The 23,782-nt window shown below is 40.6% G+C and overlaps 1 protein-coding gene and 1 pseudogene across 2 annotated transcripts; one reads left to right on the top strand and one right to left on the bottom strand.

Annotated features, from left to right (window-relative positions):
• The first annotated feature begins 9,546 nt into the window (after positions 1-9,546).
• On the top strand, positions 9,547-17,361 carry LOC116036277 (zona pellucida sperm-binding protein 3-like). Of its 2 annotated transcripts, XM_031279765.2 has the most exons (10): positions 9,547-9,763; positions 12,482-12,783; positions 13,293-13,411; positions 14,385-14,488; positions 15,051-15,228; positions 15,376-15,493; positions 15,632-15,714; positions 16,041-16,129; positions 16,750-16,810; positions 17,088-17,361. In XM_031279765.2, exons 1-10 carry the CDS (start codon positions 9,616-9,618, stop codon positions 17,344-17,346), a joined length of 1,461 nt encoding a protein of 486 aa, XP_031135625.2. In that variant the 5' UTR covers positions 9,547-9,615; the 3' UTR covers positions 17,347-17,361. The 2 variants fall into 2 exon arrangements, with proteins under 2 accessions (XP_031135625.2, XP_031135626.1); XM_031279766.2 differs by lacking the exon at positions 17,088-17,361 and having other exon boundaries at positions 16,750-16,824.
• A 5-nt stretch (positions 17,362-17,366) lies between these two features.
• On the bottom strand, positions 17,367-20,354 carry LOC116036269 (annotated as a pseudogene).
• Positions 20,355-23,782: the final 3,428 nt, after the last annotated feature.

Here is a 23,782-nt window from a genome sequence, read left to right as displayed (position 1 = left end):
TCAGGAACCGTTGAACCCTGAACTCTCTTAACCTCCTAACACTGTTCCGGTTAAAAATTACCGATTTACACATTCCCTGTACCATAAATATGGCATTTTTCATCAGATTGCCTCAAGACCTTTTGATATCCTTCACAAAAGGCATTTGAACACATAACATTCATTGTGACTACTTTCTTTGAATTTTGAGTGATTTATTCAACTTAGTCACACTTCTTTTGTTTACGGTCAAAAATGACCGCCATAGGAAATGAAAATGGGAAGAGTATCATTTTCATCCAGGAGATAAAAGACATCTCCATACACACACTCCTGCAACTTTCCTGTGCTTGTGTACTCATTCACAGGCGCAAAGCTTCCATTTGCAAGGAACACTGCACCATGACCGCAATTTGCCATTTGTGCGTGTCAACCACCAATGTTCGCACACACATGCATGCACACACAGAAATACACACACACCCACACACACGCAAACAGACAGACAGACACACACACACACACACACACACACACACACACACACACACAGTTAATGTTGTCATGTTGCCACTTGTGCATGTGAACCACCAATGTTCACACACACATGCATGCAAGCACACACAGAAACACACACACACACACACACACACACACACACACACACACACACACACGTTGTAGATGTTAATGTTCTAATAAGGTTCTTTTACAATAAATGTTCTATTAAAAATACTTTTTGTCATTTTTATTGGCATTTATGTTAAAATAAGAGCAGTGACCGAAAACAGTAAATTAAGGGGGGTAGCAACAAACAGTGTTTAAATGTTAAAGGTCCCATGGCATGAAAATCTCACTTTATGAGATTTTTTAACATTAATGTGAGTTCCCCCAGCCTGCCTATGGTCCCCCAGTGGCTAGAAATGGCGATAGGTGTAAACCGAGCCCTGGGTATCCTGCTCTGCCTTTGAGAAAATGAAAGGTCAGATGGGCCGATCTGGAATCTTCCCTTTATAACATCATAAGGGGAAAGGTTACCTCCCCTTTCTCTGCTTTGCCCACCCAGAGAATTTGGCCCACCCATGAGAAAGAGAGAGACATCATGACTTGCAAACAAGCAAAGTGGCAGTTGGTCAAGGCCACACCCCCCCCTCCTCCTCAATAGCATTTAAAGCTACAGACACAGAAATGGCACATCCTAAGGAAAGCTCATTGTGGGACTGGCTCTAGTGGCTGTAATTCTGCACCAAGGCTGAATTTCGGGAAAGAGACTTCAGATACAGTATTAGGGGACCACTAAGGTCTATATAAAAGCATCCAAAAAGCAGCACGTCATGGGACCTTTAACCCATGTGTTGTCTTCCCGTCGACCATGACAATGACAACTTTTTGTTTTTCTGGGTCAGAATTTCAAATTCAAATTATTATTTTACTATAATAATTATATTACTTTTCGACACTTGGTGGACACTTCTGCTGCTTTTCCCAACGTTTTTTTGTCACTTTTTTTCCACGTTTTTGTCGATTTATTTTCTTCAAATGCTATAAAATTGAATAAAAAACCCGAATTCAATGAAAGTAGTGAACTGATCATTTATTTGACTTGTGAAGACCGTTGTATGTAACCATCCACGTTATTTCTTTTAGAAAAATTGGTTGAAAAAAAAACAAATTTCTGAGGGCTAAAGGAAACTAAACGTTGTTTTCTGGCTAATCTATTAATCAGACAGAAAATTAATCGGCAATGACTTTGATCATCATTTAAGTCATTTTTTGAAAGCAAAACTGTTCAAAATTCACCGGTTCCAGCTTCTCAAATGTGACTTTAGTTTTTTCATATTTTACAAAAGCAAACTGAATATCTTGTCTTGTCAGCTTGGACTTAGGGAAATAATGTATAATATGTTATTTTTTTACTTCTATTCTGACATTTTATAGACTAATTGATTAATTGCGAAAGAATATGCATATTAAACCATTATTAAAATAATTGTTAGTTATAACCCTAATTTAATTTGGTTACAGTGTACCGTGGACGGCACACTTCCTCACGAAGGCGGCGCTGCAACCTGCACTCATAAACTTCTTTATAACTTTTAAGCATTAAACCTTCAAAATATACGGTCATGCGTACACGTTTGAAAGCTTAGCCTCTCATGATTCAATTAAGCCCACACAAAGCATAAGATGATTTATAGCAGTTATACAACTGTAATAAAGTTGCCATGACACTGAAAAAGACTGCGCCGCTATCGCAAGAGTCGAGTGTGCATACATACAGTGGCTTGCATAAGTTTACACACCCATGCTAAAGATGACTAAAAAGAGGAATAAAAAATCATCTTTTGGAAATTGATCTTAATGCCTTAATTAAAAAAATGAGGAAAATCCAACATTTAAGGACACCAATTTTCTTTGTGAATGAATAATGTATCGTAAATAAATAAATGTTCTTCCTTAAAATACAGGGGGCATAAGTCAGTACACCCCTATGTTAAATTCTCATAGAGGCAGGCAGATTTTTATTTTTAAAGGCCAGTTATTTCATGGATCCAGGATACTATGCATCCTGATAAAGTTCCCTTGGCCTTTGGAATTAAAATAGCCCCACATCATCACATACCCTTCACCTTACCTCACGTTTGGCATGGGGTACTTTCCATAAAATCATCTCTCAATGCAAAACAGCTATTAGGCTAACTGAAATAAAACCATGCCAATCTCTAGGTACGGTGAACGGTATGTTGGCTCACTTTCTTTCTCTCAGCATCTGATCTCTATATATAAATAATAAAGTTGAGATGAAACATGTTTTGACTCCTCAGAGGGAGTCGATGTTGGAGAGTAGAGAGCTGCGGCTAAACATCCCGCTCTTCTTCGTCTTCTGCTGCTCCTCCTGGACATCCTGTCTCCTTCCATCTGCGCGTCCTGAGCTGCTCTCCAGTTTATCTCAGTCATGTCGGCCGTGTCTGTGTTCTGCTCCACCTTCTCCACCCTCTGCAGCGCTGAGGATCTAATGTTAGAAAGCTTTCAGACACAGAAACATCTGTCTGTTTCTGTCTCTGTGTCTGTGTATCTGTGTGTGTGTCTGTGTATCTGTCTGTGTGTCTGTCTGTGTATCTGTCTGTGTGTCTGTCTGTGTATCTGTCTGTGTGTCTGTGTATCTGTCTGTGTGTCTGTCTGTGTATCTGTCTGTGTGTCTGTCTGTGCAATTGCACCAAATGTCCGTTACCTTCCTCTTCCTTTGTGTTGGCGTTCTAAACTCTGGTGGATTTCTGAGGACTATGGTTAACTGCTCCTCAGATCTCTGCAGGGTAAATCCAGACAGCTAGCTAGACTATCTGTCCAATCTGAGTTTTCTGTTGCACGACTAAAACTACTTTTAAATGTACACATTCCACCAAAACAGGTTCCTTCCCGAGGCTATTTTGCAGAGGCACTGTGGCTCCGTCCGGTGCTTAGCGCCGCCCAAGACGATTGTGATTGGTTTAAAGAAATGCCAATAAACCAGAGCACGTTTTTCTCCCATCACAGAATGCTGTGTGGACTCGCCAGACCCTCCTCCGCAGAGCTGTGGAGGAAGGTCTGGCAATGCGAGACTAGTGTATTTGTGATTCAGTGTTTGAGTCAGTATGCAGAGGGGGACGGAACAGGAATGTTATTATGGGATGGATGGTGGAGGTCAGAGGTCAAACCGGAAGTGAGCCACTCAGCAGATTCCACAGCAGCGCTCGCTTGTCTTCTGACGACCTCTGACCTCACCTGTCCGTACAGCGTCCCCAAAATGTCTCCCGTCGCACACGAGCCTGCACACACACAAACCCCTCACACACAAACCCCTGTACAAAGTACAGAAATTACTATACATTATTAAAAATACATAGTGTTATACTGTACGTGGCATATTCCTGAAAACATAAAGAAAAACAACAAACCCATCACAGCAGAGTGTTGTCATGTAAAAACTCTTCTTCATCAAGGTCGTCCCAAAAACCTGCTGCCATCATCATCATTAACAAACTGCTTCGTTTTCCAGAAAAGAAAAAAAAAAAACAGCCACGTCTGCGAAAAAATAACACGACATTAAACTTGAACAACTGAATTCCTCACACACACACACACACACTCACACACACACACACACACACACACACACACACACACACACACACACACACACACAGGTTTGTGGCACTATCTTTGTGGGGACCCGTCATTGACATAATGCATTCCCTAGCCCCTTACCCTACCCCACGAATATAGTTAAACAAGCCCACACACACACACACACACACACACACACACACACTTTCCTCTGGCTGTTAGCGTTAATAAATAAAGGAAATGAGCAGAGAGAGAGAGAGCTCATTAATATCAGTGAAGGTGAGCAGCTAACAGCCCCAAGGAGGCTGCTGCTGTTGTTAATGCAGGGAAAGAATGGAGAGAGACAACAAGAGCTAACGCTAATGCTAACACACAAACACACACACACACACACACACACACACACACACACACACACACATATACACTCTCTGTCTCTGGTTTTCTTCTCTCCTTAAATTATATTACATTAAGTTCCAAAATAAAGAAAACTAATTTCATAAATCACTAATGGAAACGTGCTGGAGACATCAGAATAATGACTAAATATTTAAAGGCTTATCCCACTTTCTTGTCCAGGCTATAAAGACAAAGTTATTAAACTTACTGTACATCAACTTTTATTTTTCATTTGTACACAAGAATATTTCACGGTTTTGTTGTTGAGTCGTTTTATGATCACATATTTAATGAAGAACTTTAAGATGTTATTCAGCTATTTTACTGGGGTTTGTTTTTCGGATATTTTACTAATATTTTTGAAGGTCTGTATTCCACTTTTTTTTTCCCAGATATTAATGTTTTTTGTTTTTTTTAATATTTTACTAATTTCCCCACAGAAAATTTACAAAAACCTTTTAGATATTTTACAATGTTTTTTCAGATATTGACACATGATATTATGTAGCCTACAGAACAAAATAAAATGGGACTTTTCATTATTTTTTACATATATGAACATATACATGAACACATTTTTACATATATATATATATATATATATATATATATATATATATATATTAAACAATTTAATATTTCTATAAAAACATAATATAATAAATGTATGAACAATATGAATTACTAGTGTATGAAGCCTATTGTAGCCCAGGTAATATTAAGTCATATGCAATTTTCTGTTTGCAAAACATTAAAGAAAACAATATATGGGACAAATATAGACCTATATATTTATATCTGTGGAAATACACCGGATACAAAAACTAGTCCATTAGAATATATGTTGGCTACATACTGTATACATTTACATGAATATTGTACATGTAACTTAAATATCAGATTTTTGTCTGAGCGTCCTCTCTCCCCCTGATCCTCTTCTTATTTCTCTCTCAGGACCTCCATCAGCAGGAAAACCAGTGTGTGTGTGTGTGTGTGTGTGTGTGTGTGTGTTTGTGTGTGTGTGTGCGTGCGTGCGTGCGTGTGTGTGCGTGTGTGTGTGTGTGTGACCTTGCCTGGACTAATTATTTATATGGAGGACACAGAGGGAGAGCACATTTTTCAGCCTCTAATGATTCATAAACAATTTTAACAAGATGAACTCCATCAGGACCTTAATTAGTCTGTGACACACACACACACACACACACACACACACACACACACACACACATTTCATAAAAAAAAAAGTTATATAGCCATATATGTAAATTATATTTCAGTGAGACCGGAGAAACATCAAAGAGGGAGTTCACATCCGACACCAGAGACCTCCTTTGAGACTGTAACAGGAAGACTGAGGAAGACTGTGAGATGTGGTTGAAAGCTGTGAAAGTGTATATTTAGTTACATTTGATAAAACATCAGTTACTGTACAGTAACTTGAAACCAGTGCATAATCTCTCAATTTTAAATTCACACAAGATTAACCATAGTCCTCATAAATCCACCGGAGTTTAAAATTCTAACACAACGAAAGCGGAAGATAATGGGACATCTGGCCGAAATGAGGGACATTCAGCGGAATTTCCGACGGCAACTGAGCAATCCTGGAAAAACGTCGTCGATATCAACCCGTTCTCACTCCGAACTCGTAAAATACGGACGTTTGGACAGTGGCTGTCAGCGTCTGAAGCAATGCAAAAAGCGCCCTTCAGCGTGTTTGTAGAACGCACCGGGGAGAGCAGCAGCTACACGGGGTTTGAAGATGACGTAGCATTAAGAGCCACTACGGTAGCGAGTAGTATGAAAGCCCAAAAATGCGCGGTCCGAGGATGGTCAGGGGGGGGAGGATGGGTCAAACAACACAGGACTTTCACCCAGGAGACCGGGGATCGTTTCCTGCGTGTCACGTTTCCTAAACCCGTCGCTTTCTTCTTTTCCTAAACCCAACCGTCCCGTTCTTCCCGCGTGTCATGGAAACGTAAGCCCACCCACGACCTTTTCCTTAACCTAACTGCGTCAAAAGTGACGCCAATAGTCCCGACCAAGCGCGTTTAGATATGACGCTACAGGAGATTTTTAGCGTCAATAACAACGCCAAAGGCACCTGACCAAGCGTCCGTATTTTACGCGATGGGAGTGAGAATGTGTTGTCGATATAGACCAATTTGAACCCAGATCTAATCTTTGTGCCTTTGAAGATTAAACCCTAGAAGACTTTGATTTAATGTGGTCTAACGTTTTGTAACTTTAACACTATATAACCCTGCTGATGTTGCAGCACAAGTTCACCACTGTTTTTTTTTTAGTTTGAAGCCCATTTCCAGTCATTTCACGGGATCTTTAACACATCAGCTTCCTTGTCAGTGCTGCTCACAACCGTCATGAAACGCCTCCAGACACGAGGGAGGCAGATTAAAGCTGGGGCACCGATGCAACATCCGGACTTATCATGGATCAGCTTGGCTCAGTGCGGATCAGCACCCTCAGACCCAGGAAACAGAGGTGGAGGAAGTATTCAGATCCTTTACTGAAGTAAAAGTTCTAATACCACGCTGAAAAACACCACTACAAGTAAAAGTCCATCATTCGAAACCTTACTTAAGTAAAAGGAAAAGTTTTATCAGCAAAATGTACTTGTGCTTTCTTAAAGTAAAAGTACTCATTGTGCAGTATAATGTTCCCTGTCAGAGTTTTCCTCTTCTATCTGATGTTTCTGGATTAATATTCCTGCTGCAGTAATGTGTATGTTGCATTTTACTGCTGTAGATGTTTAAGGTTGTTCTCATTTTAACTCCTTTATATACTGTTGGGTAGTTTAATCTCCAGCAATGCATCATATTCTATAAGATCATCATATGTTTGTAGCGTCGCTGTCCTGTGAGAACCACGTATCTCTAAGTCTACAGTAAGAAAGTTTTCATGGTGTCAGAAAGAACCGCCCTGTTTTCAGCTTTGTGATGATGCATTTTCCAGCTGATCCAAGAGGCTTTTTAAAGACTTTATTTGGCTTAAGAAGGAGGAGAATTTCCTCAACACATAAAGGAAGACTTTATCCTTCAGTTTATCACAAAGTCTCAACATCAACACATCTGGAGATACAGGGTTTCACTGGACAGGAAGGGGAAAAACAACTGTCATCTGAAAAGTAAATAAAGCTGATTTTATATCCTCTCCCTTTATGGAGAGCAGCTTGGGGTTAACACTTATCAGTGGTGTCTTGTTACCTCCGATGTTGCCTTAATAAAGTTTTATTCTGCTCAGCTGCTGTCAAACATCTGTACAAATGTTAAAGGAAGTTGTTTGTGTGCTCAGATCTCTGCAGGGTAAATCTGAGTTTTCTGTTGCACGATTAAAACAACTTTTGAACGTACACGTTCCACCAAAACAAGTTCCTTCCCGAGGCTATTTTGCAGCGGCACCGCGGCTTTGTCCAGCGCTTAGCACCACCCAAGACGATTGTGATTGGTTTAAAGAAATGCCAATAAACCCAAGACCAGGGGCACGTTCAATCTCAAAACGGTGTGCACCGTTTTGCTGCAGAGTGCTTACACACACAACAGGGTGTTCAACGCACCCCCATTTCAGTTTAAAGGGGCGCTGTGCAGTTTTGGCAATTTCTTCGCTGTTTTCTCGCTGGTTTCTCTAAAGAGCTCCCCCTACAGCTTCGGAATAGATATTTGGCAACGCTGTTGTAAAAACTCGTTGGCGACTCTCCCCCCCTCCCATCTTCTCCCTCTGGTCATGTGCATTTGTTTTCAAAGAAGCCGGCGAATGCCATGTCCACTGAGGTAGACAGCTAGTAAGCTAGCTAGTAAGCCCGTAATAGACAGAGATCATAATAAAAACCTTTACAGACAATAGCAAACATCTTGAGGTCACAATAACAAGAAATACAAGGATTAAACTGAGTTTATGCCAAAGATACTTACAAGTGCAACAGCAAGAACGCCAGGTCAGCATCGGATTTGCAGGCTTCTGTTTGTCTCAGTTCTCGCCATTCTGAAAACGCAGGACCGATGTTTACTCGTGTCTGACTCCTCGCTCAGTCAGTCTGCAATTTCCTCTTTCTCTGTTCCTCCGACAATGCTTTCTTAGCTTTCTGCTTCTTTTTTGCTGGCTCAGCCATGACGATAGTGTGAAAAACTTGCTACCTTGTTCTTATAGCTAGCCGGTTCCTGTATGTGTGCAGTGCCGTGAAGCAATTTGTAACATTGCAAGACCTGATATCACGCGATACTTCCTGACACTGAGGCCGGCGACCCGCCGGCCCAAAGTTGCAAGGTTGGTTTTTCAGCTCACAGGCGCTAGGGGGAAGCGAGACGAACACCATTCAACCCGAAAAAAGTCATATAACCATTTCAATGACTCCGAAGCTGTTCAGTTAAGGTAAATTAAGCTAAAAAAACTGCATAGTTCCCCTTTAAAAAAACGTTTTGCTACGTGTTGTCGGGGCTGAACAGGGCCCAGTTTTTCTCCCATCCAGGAATGCTGTGTGGACTAGCCAGTCCCTCCTCCGCAGCGCTGTGGAGGAAGGTCTGTCAATGCGAGACTAGGTTAAAATAAATGCAAATATCATTTACATTGTTGTTGTTTTTTTTTTGTTGGCTCCTTTAAATTCTATTCAGCTTTATTGCCATTATACTTGCATACAACCACGCTTAGCCTCGTCACTCTCACTGCAGATCTGTTGTGCTTGTATCCTACTCTGTGGATTTTTTTAAGTTGATTAAAAAGTGCACGACAAAGTGATCCCAATAATCCATCCAATACTGATGTAAGATTCCTCTTTTTCATTCTGTCACTGTGACTGGTTCACTAATAATACTGACAATGCTCATTGTTGAAATCAGTTAGTTTTGTTCTTTTATTTGTTTTTGTTTCTATCTGATCTTTTTATTCTTTGTAACCTAAAAAAAGTGCTTTTTAAATTTGGCCTCTTTGGAAACTGTGATTTAAAATAAAGTTTTGTGTGTTTTGAATGCTCAGGTGAGTCTCAGCATGTTGGTGCAGGTGAACGAGGCACAGCTGGAGAGCCAATATCAGACGATGGGCGGAGCCAAACTTCAGCTCTACAAAGCTGCACGGGTGAGTTTCTATCCAACAGAGGTAACACAGAGTAAACTCTTCAGCATGAAGTTTTTCATCAGAATCAAGTTCTCTCTGTTTTGTGGAGCTTTATCTGCAGCACAGCAGTTTAACTGGAACTTTCAGCCTGCACCCAACAGTTTTAGAGACTGGAGATCGAACCAGGACCGGCCTAAAGTCCAGGAACCTGCAGGTAGACCTGATCCACACCATTACATTACATTACATTACATTACATTACATGTGTTTTAGCTGACGCTTTTATCCAAAGCGACTTACAATTGAGATATATATATATATATATATATATATATATATATATATATATATATGAGAGAGAGAGAAATGTGGGTTTCTTTAAACCAAATTGCCCAAAATAACATTGATGTATGTTGTATGGAACCCATATCTTCGCAGGTAAAATGATTATTGTAATTGAATTTTGGGTGTTTTATTCAATTTTAGTTTTATTCAAACCTAACCAAAACCTTAACCTTCAGGGAACGTTTCTGCAACCATAAACCATAAATAAACCATGAATTATTAGCTGGGATAGCGTTCTTAAATTGTTTCAAAACAGTATCCTAACTAAACTTTAAAGTACACATCTGTGATCCACTCAACATCCTCTGATCTTAACTATCAGGCAAAAATTTTTTTAGTTACTGGCAGAAAGATCTCTCTTGCCATGTGGCCTTCACAGGTGAACTGACTCAACAGTATTCCTCAACCAATCTGTTGAAATGTCTCCTAATAGCAGAGGCAGCATTAACAATATTATACCATAACTAAATATTGCAACTATTTACTGATTGCAAACTGTTAATATAAAGCATGTAATGTTTTATTGTGTATGTCGTTGAAATGTTCAGATGATGATAAAGCGTAAATTTCATCTTTGTGTGACAGTTAAAGGGATACTTCACCGATTAGCATTAAGCTTTGTATCAGTAGGAACCCGGTAGTATTTTCGAATGACCGTGCTTCCCTCCCTCATGTCCCCCTGAGACTAGATTTCTCTGTATTATGGGTCTGGAAAAAAGCCTCTGACACAAATCGTCATTTAGCGTCATCAGAGGCATTTTTGCCCAGAATCTATGGACTACAGCCAGCTAGTTCCACGTTTTCAACCCACCCATAGGGGGTGGGACTGTCACTAACCATGCGAGTCGAGTGTCGGCCATCTTGAAGCTAAGCTAAACAGGCTCTCTTTTCAGCAGCAAACTTTTACAATTATGTGCCTTCAAACTACCGCACATGTACCACCGGGATACATTGGTACAGATTGGAGAATATGCAGGACACTTTATTACGGACGGAATACTCAACACACTACGCGAGCTTCGCCTCCTACGGAGACAAGCACCTCTCGCTCGATGCCGGGTAAGGGGACATCAAAAGCGGTGTGCGTGAAAGCGGAAACGCGGACCGAGGGCAGGAGTTTAAGCTAGGTGGAAAGCTAATGAGAGTTCAGAGACTGCTGTGTTTTTGTTTTTGTGCAAACATGGCTGAACAACCGTGTAACGGACTCTGCTATCCAGCTACCAGGCCTGCTAGCCTTCCGAGCAGATGCTCCTCTGTCGGGTAAGATTCCTGGAGGTGGGCTGTGTTAACACGGACACGGACTGGTGCAGAAATGGGGTGCTTTTATCCAACTACTGCTAACCACTGGTGGAGTTTGACTGTTAAATGCCGACTATTCTACATTGCACGCAAATTCACGGCTGTGTTTATACTCGGTATTTACATCACACCAAGCGCTAATGCTAGTATGCGTTAGCTGAACTTTACGGAGCCTATAATGTGTGTGCACTAAATTTTTTTTTTTATATATATAATTTTATATATTTTAAATGTTTCACTATGGTGAAACATAAATGACCCAATTTAATACATATTCATCTTTCCAGCGGTGAAATATCCCTTTAACTAAACTGGAAAATAAGTATCTGTAGTTTTTTTTTTTTTTTTTTTTCTTCTTCCTCCTACATTTTTGGGAGGCTTTTTCTAACATATTTTCCTGACGCTTTTGACAGGGTTTTACGTTTTTGAAATACAAAATGCGTCCACTGTGTAGGAATTTCTCCCATCTAACGTTGAGATCATATATCGCAATCAACTCTCTCGCGCCACGCAGTTCAAAGTACGTAATACAGCTACGGTAGCCTTCACGCTTCAAAAAGCCGGTCTCTTGCTTTTTTCAATATCCTTTTTTTCTTTTTCTGGGCGAAGAAGAAGACTCCTGTTCCTGAAATTTGGATTTTGAATACGTGTTGTCTTGCCGGGGCTGGGAAGCTACGATACCCATTAGCAGCACCTGTGAGTTTATCGCGAAAACGCAAAAGGCGGAGCTGTATGTCCTGTATGTCCCTTACCGGCCTTATGTATTTCAAGATGCCGCATGAATATGGAGCATCTACCCCAGTTCATGCAAATGTAACATTTCAAGCCAAAAGGAATAATTGGAATTGATGGTGGTGGTAAATATTCATGAAAAAGGACAAGTTTGTGAACGGGCAACACAGATTTTGATAATGAACAACTAAACACGTTACACACTGGGACTTTTTAAAGAAAGAAAGGCGACTTGCATAAGTGCATCATCGTTGGCTCATCACTGCCTCCTGTGGCCGGAGAACAAAAACACCCACTTTAACTGTTTTGAGAACTGCAGTTGTAGTGGGTGGGACAAGCCACACAAAAGTAGATTCTGCTTTTCGGAGGGGTTTTAAACAATATATTTTAGTTTTACAAGAGGGAAACATTAGACTGACTGGATGTTGTCCTGGTAATGATTAAAGCTGAATCAATTGACAAACCATTTCCAATGCCGAGAATCAACTTTCAAGTAAACTCTAGTGTTATTTACATCATAACAAATCAAACTGGATGTCTATGCCCTTGGTCCCAGCTGTCCCCCAGGAGAAGCAGTCTGTCCATGAACCCTTGTCTTGGAGGTTCCCGGAGCCGCCAGCTGAGGAGGTACCTCGGTTCCCTTCAGACTTTGAGTTGAAGGCTCCGTTGGCGGCCAATAGCGTCAGCGCCATCTGCGGGGAAAACTCTGTCCGGGTGGAGGCCAAGAAAGACCTGCTGGGGATTGGTACACCGGTCCGGACTGCAGACGTCACGCTGGGAGGATGTCCTGCCACTGGGGAAGACGATCAGGTCCTGATCTTTGAGTCTGAGCTGCACAGATGTGGAAGCGAGCTGCTGGTGAGGTTTTAATGTGAACCAATCATTTCTTAGTTAAAACCAGAAGGTCAGTTTCATATTTGTACACCTGACAAAAACATGATTTGCCAACATCCAGATGAGAGTAAAATGTTCAGTAAGAGTTGGTTGATTTAAGAATCAGGATTTGTGTTTGTGTCCTCTTGATGAATAAAAGTCCAACATTAATCTCTTTTTATCTCTGTTTTTGGTCTCTACCAACTCCAGAGAGAAATATGTCTCTTTAGCTGCTAAATGCTCCACTATGTTCACCAGCTAGTCTCTTAACTGTGTCTGTGTACTGTGTGCTGAGAGGTAGTGTTCAGCGGGTTTATCAAAGCAAGCCAGACAGTAAATGTGCCGTTTAAAAACAAAACGAGGAGCTAAAAGAGGCTAAAAAGCTTTAGAGATGAGTTGGTGACAATTAGTTGAGTGATTAGTGTTAATGTCAAAAGTACAGATTAATAGCATGTGTGCGTTCAGGCTTGACGCTGCAGTAAACTGTGTTTCAGATGTCCGAGGACTTGTTTACCTACGCCTTCACGCTGCTCTATACTGCCAGTCCTCTGGGGGGAAGTCAAATCATCCGAACAAGAGACGTCCAAGTCAGCATCCAGTGTCAATACCAGAGGTCGGATTTCAAACAACTGCCCCTTTTTTTTATTTCTGTCATTTTGGCAATCCTGGAAGAAGTACTTGGATGTTTTGTACTTGTATTGCACACTGCGTTGTATGTAGGTTATGTCTTGTGTATGTCCATGTATGTATCATTTTCTATGTATTATGTGGCAGCCTTTTGTCTTAACCCTTGTGTTGTCCTTGGGTCAAATTTGACTCTTTCAAATTTTCTATATCAAAAATATGGGTTTCTTTCAACTAAATTGCCCAAAAATAACATGAATAGTTCCATACATGAAACATGCTTTAATTATGTATCAACATACGTTGCTCTGATCTTAACTATTAACTAAAATAATTCATAATGTCTTAATTTCAAAAAATAAGTTTAAATTTAGCAGGGAGAAGTTGAAATGAAGTTGGCTAAGAAGACACAGAATTGGATGATTTATACTCAAAACGGCACAACCGACCGGGTCAATTTTGACATTGGCTGATGGGAAGACAACACAAGGGTTGACTCTAGCATATTCTGTTAAAGCAAAGGAGGAATAAGTACTTGGATATTCCACTGAGTAAAAGTAGCAACACCATAGACATGCTGTTGAGTAAAAGTCCTGCATTCAAAATCTTAAAAGTAAAAGTACACAAGTGTTCATATCAAATTTGACTTAAAGAACCAACAAATTAAAGTAGTACTTATGCAGAGAGTAACACTTCAGAATATTTATCATGATGTATTAGTTGATTTATATTTTGCAAGTAACTGATGTTGTCAAATATAGTGGAGTAAAACTATTTGCCTCTGAAATACCCAACTATTTGACTTAAGTATTTTAAAATTGTACTGCTTTTGTACAAGTACTTTTTTGTAATTGTACGTTACTTGAACACATGTACTTAGTTATATCTAACCTCTGTTTTAACCCTCATGGCTTTTAGAAAACAGAAGTGTGTTTTTTAGATTTTCTTTTCATCGTTTTTAGGAAGCATGATGTGAGCAGCGGGCTACTGGATCCGACCTGGAGTCCCTTCATTTTCACCACAGATGCAGAGGAAAGTCTCGACTTCTCCATCACGCTCATGACTGGTGGGTGCTTTGTTCAGACTTCATAAATGACTTCCTTACAGTGTCCTGGTGATTCATATCCATGTCGCAGATCTTTCAAACTTTTGTGATCCTTGAATCTTGTGAAGTGTATCGGCATTAGTTTCAAAATCAGCAGTGGTGTATGAAGTATTCAAATGATTTACTTGAGGAAAAGTAGCAATACCACTGTATTAAAATAAGCTCTGCTTCAGAGTTTCACTGAAGTAGAAGTACAGAAGTAGCAACAAAAAGTACAAAAGTACTCATAATGCAGAGTGACTACTGCCAATCGTATTATTTAGGTCACGGAGCGCTAATGTTGACTGCTTGGAATACTTTTGGCGGTTTTATTTATAAAATATGATACATTCTTATAGATTATCACAGTTCGTTTGTAAAATCCTAATTTGAAAAGTAATTATAGCTTCTAAATTTTAGTGAAGTGTAAAGTACAAAATAAAGTGGAAAGAAATGGACCTCAAAATTGTACTTGGTTAGTTTAGCTGTAAATTTAAAGTTAACATCTCCTTAGCCCTGAACACTTTATTTTTTTGTCTCTCAGATGATTGGCAGTCACCTCGGCCATCTGCTCAGTTCCTGCTGGGAGACATGATGAAGTTTGAAGTTTCACTCAAACGGTTTCATCACATCCCTCTCAGAGTGACGGTGGACCGCTGCGTGGCCACCATGTTGCCATCCGTCGACACCGTCCCTCGATACTACTTCCTGGGAAACAGCGGGTCGGTTTACTGTACTGGTGTTTTGTTTTGTTTTTTTATTTATTTTTTAAATGCACCTTCACTCAGAAAAACTTACTTTAAAGCTATCTTCTCTGTCTCTATGTTGCATTAGTCGTCTTGTCTGCCTGTCCTCTGTGTTGCATTCAGGTGCCTGTTTGACAGTCAGCTGACGGGCTCCAGCTCTCAGTTCCTGCCTCGGTCTCAGGACGACAAACTGCAGTTTGAAGTGGAGGCATTCATGTTTCACCAGGAAGACAGCGGCATTGTGAGCCTCACACACGCATCACATAACTTTTCCCGATTATCTTCTGCTTGATTGGAAGTATTTCTAAATGGTTTCCAGACAGCTGTTGGGTTTCTATAATGACAAACTTGAATGAGCTCTTTCTTTGTGTCTCTTCAGATCTACATCACCTGCGGTGTGAAAGCCACAGTGGCTACTGCAGCTGTTGATGCCACTAACAAGGCCTGTTCATTCTCCAATGGGTGAGGCACAACTCCCATCGTCCTTTCTGCTGCACACACTACAAATGCCAACAATGTCAGCGTGTTGTGTTTTTGATGCTGAAATACTAATCGCAAAGTGAAAGCAAACTTTTTACCTTGATTTAGGGACAGTTCATTTTAGATCATTCATGATGCATTCATGACTGAGAACCATTTCATGTGGAATCAAAAAAAAAAAAAAAATTCTTGTCATCTTAGAAATCAGCAAGTTTAGGGAACATCAAACAGTAACGCTAACTGAGGGATAAACCTCTCCTGACGTTAAGATTATATCAATTGTAAGAGGCAGAGCTTTTGATTGACAGGTGGAAGGAGGCCAGTGGCAGTGATCGAGCCTGTTCCTGCTGTGATACAGACTGTGGGGCAGGAAGCCAGAGTCCCCTGACTGGAACAGGTGAGTGGGTGGAGTCCAGAACCAGCTGGATGAGTTGTTCCACTCCAGCTGTGTTTAGCACAGAGACAACACATGCTACACGGCCAACCTGAACCTACTGTTCTGTTTTACAAAATACCACATGTACAAAAAGCATTGAAAATAATAGACAACCTTTAATGGTAAATATTAAAGGTTTCAATGTGTGTGTGTATACCTGGCACAATTACTTTTCAGTATTTTACACTTATTCCATTTATCCTTTAACGATGTAATCAAGCTCATTTTTAATGGTGTTTTGAATGAATACTATATCTATCTGACTGTTCACAAGTTACCCATTACATTACTATTAATGGATTATCTGCCAATTTTAAAAGGAAAGTATGTGCAGTATGGGTAAAATGTGCAGATGGAACGATGTTTGGCTTTAAAGTAATATTTAAAGGATGGCTGTATATATTTAAGGAGTTTACCTCTTTAAAATAAACTTTAACCAAATGATCCATTCAAAATCCCCTAATTTATCATAATCTATCAGAATTTTTGGATAATCCCTTAAAACTGTCATTTTGTTAGGATACAAATGAAGGTGTAGCTGTTGCATATATAAATAAGAGTGACGTGTTTTGTTGTTGCAGGTGCTCCGTGGCATCAGGAAAAGGTGGTTGGACCAATCGCAGTGAGAGAGAAACCTCTACGGTGAAAACATTATTTAAAATACAATTAATAAGATGAAAATTGTATACTTTGAGACCTGGTTTGTGTGGTGTGTTTTTGCAGTTATCAGAGGAAAACAAGTTGAAAGAACTGAGTTTCCAAATTGCTGATGATGGAGGGAGTGCCAATGATTTTTATGAAAGCGCTGATGTTTGACTGGCGTTAAATAATACAGAAATCTCTGAAACTCATGACAACTCTGCAGTGATACAACTGTCTTCTCTTTATTTCTATTCCATATGACCTGAATGTGGCATAGCCTGTTAGCGGGCTCAAAAGAGTTCAGGGGCTCCCAGCTTCATGACTTGACTTCACAACACCTCAAATTATTATCATTAAATGAGAAATGTTCCGATTGGGATATAGATTTGTATTTTGTGATCAACAGTTCAATCATGAACTTCAACAACATTAAACAAAATAAAAAGAACAATCCAAGAAATCCAGTGGAAAGCATTTGCTTTCAATTGATTTGTTCACTCTTTTTTTTTTTTTTTCCTTTTTTGTACCAAATATGAATCAAATTAAATACTTAACAAGCCCTCCTTAATTTGTCCTTTTGATTTTAAAATCTTAAGCTAAAACCCTTAACCCTTGTATTGTCTGTTGTCCTTCTGGGTCAAAATTTAAAATGAACTTTTGTTGGCGCTTTTACTGACGTGTCCCAACATTCAATGGAATTAATCATTCATTTTACCTGCGAAGAATGTTTTATGGCTTTGATTCAACATACATCCATGCATCCATGTTATTTTTGGGCAATTTGGATGAAAGAAACCCATATTTCTGATTATAAAAAAACTTTTAAAATGGGTCAAATTTGACCTGAGGACAACACAAGGGTTAAACACCTTATTTTGAATAGTGCTTAACAAATAAGTGGTGCATAACTTTCCCCAGTAATTTGTACCAGTAGGAAACACTACTTGTATACAATGATCCAGACAATTTTAAGTTTTGAATTTGGCATCAAGACATCAAGGAACGTGAAAGTACTTCTTTCTAAATACAATGTTTGTATGTCTGGCAGGTAAGGGTTGTTCTACTCACTGTGATTGACAGGAGAGATGATCAGAGTTTTTACCACCATAGTTAACACTGGGACCAAAGAATGGGTAGAGTTTCTCAGTGAACAAGCAGCCAGTAAAGGAGTAGATGAGAGCTGCAGCATCTACATCATAAAAGGAAACCAGACCCTCCTCATAATCCACAAACACCCCCACCTTCTCAGGACGAGACTTCAGACAGACGAACTCTAGGGTATTGGCAAGAGCTTTGTACTCATTTTCATTTCTCAGCCATATTGTCCAGAGACCATTCAGGAGTCAGTTATTTGTCCCTTCCTGTTGATTGACTCTGACCACTCCTAAATCCCATTCAGTCTTCCCTTTAACCTGAACCTCGTAATAAAATTGCCCTGAAGAGAATCTCTGCTTTGCTATGACACTAGCACAATCAAATATATATGGATTGTTTGGGAGACTCTTCCTTACATCACCATGTTTGACTTGTTTTCCATCATCAGACAGGATGAGTTTTGGATGTGCTGTATCAGGATTGAGTGTCACATCCACTGCAGACTGCTGGACCCTCCTCATCCTGACCTCAAACAGCTTCTTCATCTGTTTACTGAGCGTCTCCTCCAGCTGATTGACAGCTCTCACCACAGTCCCCTCATATGAAGGTGGATGGACGCTGACTTGTGTCCAGTCCTTGGTGGGTGGAGCAGCGTTCAGGGACGTGAAGCTCTGGAGGAGGTGGAGGTGGTCTTCAGACTGTGAGAGCTGCTCCACCTCAGTGCTTCTCTTCTTCAGCTCAGAGATTTCCTGTTCCAGCTCTTTGATGAAGCCTTCAGCCTGTTTCTCCATCTTTCTCTGCTTCTCTGTGATCGTGTCGATGAGCTCAGCCTGGCTTCTCTCAACAGACTCCTTCAGAGCGATGAAGACCTGAACACCACCTGCTATCTCTCTGTCTGCATCTTCCTCACTGAGCTCCACTGAGTGTTTGATCTCCTGAATCTTCAGTCGTCTCTTCTGGATCACCTGCTGAATTTCAGCCTCTGTATCCCCCAGCTCGGCCTTCTTTTCTTCATATTCTTCTCTCAGAGGAACAACATCATGTTGCTTATGGTCTGAAATAGAGCAGAGCATGCAGACACACATCTGGTCGGTCTTACAGAACAGCTCCAGCAGTTTATCGTGCTTCATACACATCCTGCCTTCCAGATTCTTCACAGGGTCGATCAGCTGATGTTTTTTCAGACCTGACATTGTCAGATGAGGCTCCAGGTGAGTCTCACAGTAGGAGACCAGACACACCAGGCAGGACTTCAGGGCCATCAGTTTGGTTCCAGTGCAGACGTCACATTGGAACTTCTCCTGGTTTGGACACGTGTTGCTCTGAGCTGCTGCTGGCTTTCTGTTGAGCTGACTGTCTGAACTGAGCATCCATCTCAGAGATGAAAGTATTGACCTGCATCTCAGGTCTTGTGTAGAAAACCTTATTACAGTTGGGACACTGACACTGGACATTTATATCCCAGTGTTGAGTGATGCAGGTTTTACAGAGGTTGTGTCCACAGGGTGTGCTGACTGGATCAGTGAACACATCCAGACAGATGGAGCACAGAAACTGATCTTCAGTCAGCAGACAGCTGGCAGCAGACATATCTACACTCTGAGGACAAAGTGTGAAAAAACAAGTCTAATTACACATCTTTTGATTATTGGTTTCATAAAATCAAACTTTGATTAGTAAAATATAAGTAGTCATCCTGAATTTTGTTATATGAATTTGCTGGTAAAGGAGAGCTCAGATGTGCAGTTCAGTTGTCATATTTCGATGATTCCCAAGCTTCGAAAAAAGTGGGGATTACAAGCTACCTAGCAGTATATTAAGTAATTAAGGGGGGTGGGGGGTCTGTTTTCCTGGCAGATTCCCTACTGAAGCTTCCTCACAACACAGTCAGCAAACGGAATCACGGATCATACACGTATCAATGAATTGTTCAAACGTATCTTGTTGATCGTCTGGTCCTTGCTAGTTACATTTTGACTTTTACTTGTAACAAAGTATTTCTTTACTACTCATAAGTTATGCAACCAAACTCACACTTAAACGTTGTTGCAGCCTGAAGTGATTTTAATTGGTAGTCAAGTTCAAGATGAAAACACATACAAACTCCTCATCCACTAGATACCAGACATTGTATTCAATAAAATCGTAATTGCTCCGTTTTCCTTTTGTAATGTTAAAATCTCAGATTCTGGTTTGAACTAAACTTTGACCACATATTTAGTGAGTGTATTTTGTCTCTGTAGGGCAGCGTACTCACCAGTGTTTGGCAGAGATTCGGCTGTTGTTGAGAAAAAGCTGCAGTTTAATGTTTCTTTAGAGAGAAACAGAGAGACTTGTCTCAACTGCAACTATTCTGTATGTACATTCAGTTCAGGAAATGTGACGTTGCAGCTCTCTTCTTTCAGTGTTGCTCAACCTCTAAGTGGCCCGTCGCCAAGAGGGAGGAATTATTCAGATAATTTAAGTGAAGTACTAATACCACACTGAAAATACTCTACTACAAGTACAAGTCCTGCATTCAAAACCATACTAAAACAAAAGTATTTAAATATTATCAGCAAAATGTACTTAAAGTAAAAGTATTCATTGTACAGTAAAATGTTCCCTATTAGCATTTTCCTTGTCTATCTGATGTTTTAATAAATATTCCTGCTGCATTATTGTGTATGCTGATTTTTACCGCTGTAGATGTTAAAAATTGTGTTCATTTTAGTCTATATGATTGATGTTCCACTTCCGGGATTGCTCCGGTGCAGCAGGAAATTCCACCAGATGCATGTATTTTCAGTTTCCTCCCGCTTTCTTTGTGTTAGAATTTTAAAGCCGGTTCTTTAAATCCAGATTTATGAGGACTATGGTTAACTGCTCCGCAGATCTCTGCAGGGTAAATCTACAAGCTAGCTAGACTATCTGTCCAATCTTCTCTCGCACGACTATTTTGCAGTGGCTCTGTGCGGAGCGCAGCACCGCCCGTGACGATTGTGATTGGTTTAAGGAAATGCCATTAAACCAGAGCATGTTTTCCTCCCATCCGCAAATGCTATGTGGAGTAGCCAGCGCGCTTTGGAGGAGGGTCTGGCAAAGCGAGACTATGTTCATTTTAACTCCATTATCTACAGCGATGCATCATATTCTATGAGATCATCATATGTTTGTAGCGTTGCTGTCCTGTGGGAACCACGTATCTCTAAAAAGTTTTAAAAGTTTTCATGGTGTCAGAAAAACAGCCCTGTTTTTAGCTTTGTGACGATGCATTTTCCAGCTGATCCAAGAGGCTTTTTAAAGACTTTATTTAGCTTAAGAAGGAGGAGAATTTTCTCAACACGTAAAGGAACACCAACATCCTTCAGTTTATGACCGACATTCAACATCAACACATCTGGAGATACGTGGTTTTCACTGAAAAGTAACTAAAGCTGTCAGACAAATGCAGGGGAATACTTAGCTCTGAGATGTAGGGAAGTTAATGTATAATAAAATGGAGAAACCCATGTAAAGTACAACTACTTACTTCCGCTAACTTCCCTCAGGACCCTGTGTTGCAATCCGGCGCAGCGCAGCACAAAGCCCGGCACAAGTGTCTTTGCTAGTTTAAGACCGACGCAGTTGTCAGTTTCCCATCCAGCGCTCACATCGTTTAAATAACAAATGCACCTGTGCCCATCTTTGCGCCCATGGCTGGTCTTACAGGGAGGTGTGTTCAGGTGAGTTCTTGGCGTATTGCTATCTTGAGGCAGCTGGAAGTGATCGCGCCATTGACCAACAAAAACCTGGTCTCAAGTCAATAGCGCAGCATTTCATTGTTATTTTAACAGCAAATTAGTAAAATGCGCCTAGGGTTATGCACAGCACACACACACTGTGCTTGTTACACACACAGGGAAGTGCAGCAGCACACACACATGCAAAAGATTACAAATAAAAATATTACGGTGCAAATCCTCCATCATAATAGCAATGCACTAAGGTCCAAACACGCCTGGCTTTTAAAGGGAATGGGAGATGATCTCTGATTGGTTCATTGCATGTTACGCCCAAAACACACCTATGAATTAATGAAGACACTAAGTACAACCCTTTTGAACCATGCGCCCGGCGCGCGGACCCTTTTTTCCGCCGTCAAACTAGCAAAAGTGGATTTGGACACTCCCTAAACGCACCTGCGCCACACGCTTTACGCTGTGCTTAGATCGTTAAAATAGGCCCCTAAGACTTTAAAGCTACTATGATGCTTCGTGAATTACTCTATTTATTTTATTAGCTTTGGGATGTTTAGTGAATACGCCCCCCTGTACTTCATTAATGTACTGTGACCTTTGACCTTCTGTTTGACTGTCTGGTCTTCTCTTCATGCTGGGCTGAGTTTACGTTACTGGGTCGGTCAGTGCTGTGCTGGGACAGCTGCTCCGCCACTTGGCCCATCGTCCATTTTAGATGACATCACCTGAGTGGACACAGCTGGAGAGGCTGTCGTCATGCATCATAGACAGGGCCGAGCAAAGGGCTCATCATTTGTTTTCTATAAATAACTCTGACCTGCACCCTCTTCCTCCTCCTCGCCATCGAAGCGCCTTGTTCCCTCGCCGCGGCCCGAGCGTCAGAGGCAGCAGAATCCATCACGGACCGGAGAGGAGCCTCCTGACGGATTCATCCATCTCTGCTCTTCACCTCTCGAGGGAGGAGAGGACGACTGCTGGCTGTGTGACCTGAAACCGAGAGGTCACGGGGTCAAACTTCAAAATAAGTCTTGGAACACATGAAAACTCAGGGATGGTTCTACTGTGTCTTTAATCAATTATTTATTACATTAAAACTATGAAATTACATCAGGAACTCATGTCACGAAGCTCAACCCAGAAACAGGTATAATAGGAAAACACTGACAGGGAACATTTTACAGCGCAATGAATGCTTTTACTTATAGTACATTTTGCTGATAGAATCTACATACTTTGACTCAAGTGAGATTTTATATGACTGTCACGTTTTACTCATCAGCTTCGGCGTCCAGTTTTATCAGGACAGGCTGAATGTCAAGAGTTTTATTTGTCTCACTGAAGAGAGAAAATTACATTTCTAACAAAGTAGAGACACACACAGTCCCCCTGAGAGTGGGATCTTAAATTAATCTCATTCAGAGAAAATCCAGTTTTAATCATCTGCTGCTGAGGCCACAACATTAATCAACAACAGGTTTAGAATTTAAAAAAAAAGATCCTCCAGCTGGTTTTGTGCTGCATTTAATAAGTCCCTGGGACCAGACTTGACAGTAGGCTACACTGGTTTGAATCACAGAGACATGAATTACATGTACAAGTAAGACAAAACTGAAATAAACCCAGCGGACAGAGTGGACTTTGTAAAAAAGAGGTTTTCAACAGGTGTGCAGCAGGTAAAACATTTGGGATTTGAAATCAACATGACTTTATGGAGTTGTTCCAGTTTAGATTCCGCTGAAGGTTAAAACGGTTCAAATTAAATAATATCATATAACAAATGAGTGAAATCTGAATGAGAAAACAGCTCTTGGGTGAAACTCTAAAGCAGGGGTCACCAACACGGTGCCCGCGGGCACCAGGTAGCCCCCAAGGACCACATGAGTAGCCCTCAGGCCTGTTCTAAAAGTGAAAATTGAATATTGATATTATCTGTTTCCCACCTTGTTAAGTCATTGTTGATAATTATTGTGAGAAATCATTAATGTAATCAGTGTCTTCACATAGATGAGTATCATTAATCATTAATAATCATATATAACTAAAGGCAAACTGAGCAAATTTGTTATTTCAGAAGAGCATATCAAACTGGTAGCCCTTCGTATGACTCAGTACCCATGAAGTAGCTCTCAGTTTCTAAAAGGTTGGTGACCCCTGGTTT

Source organism: Sander lucioperca, chromosome 7, assembly GCF_008315115.2.
Source record: "Sander lucioperca isolate FBNREF2018 chromosome 7, SLUC_FBN_1.2, whole genome shotgun sequence".
In the NCBI taxonomy this organism is placed as follows: Eukaryota; Metazoa; Chordata; class Actinopteri; order Perciformes; family Percidae; genus Sander; species Sander lucioperca.
Note: the sequence above shows the minus strand (reverse complement) of the source record. Positions and strands in the feature narration are given on the sequence as shown.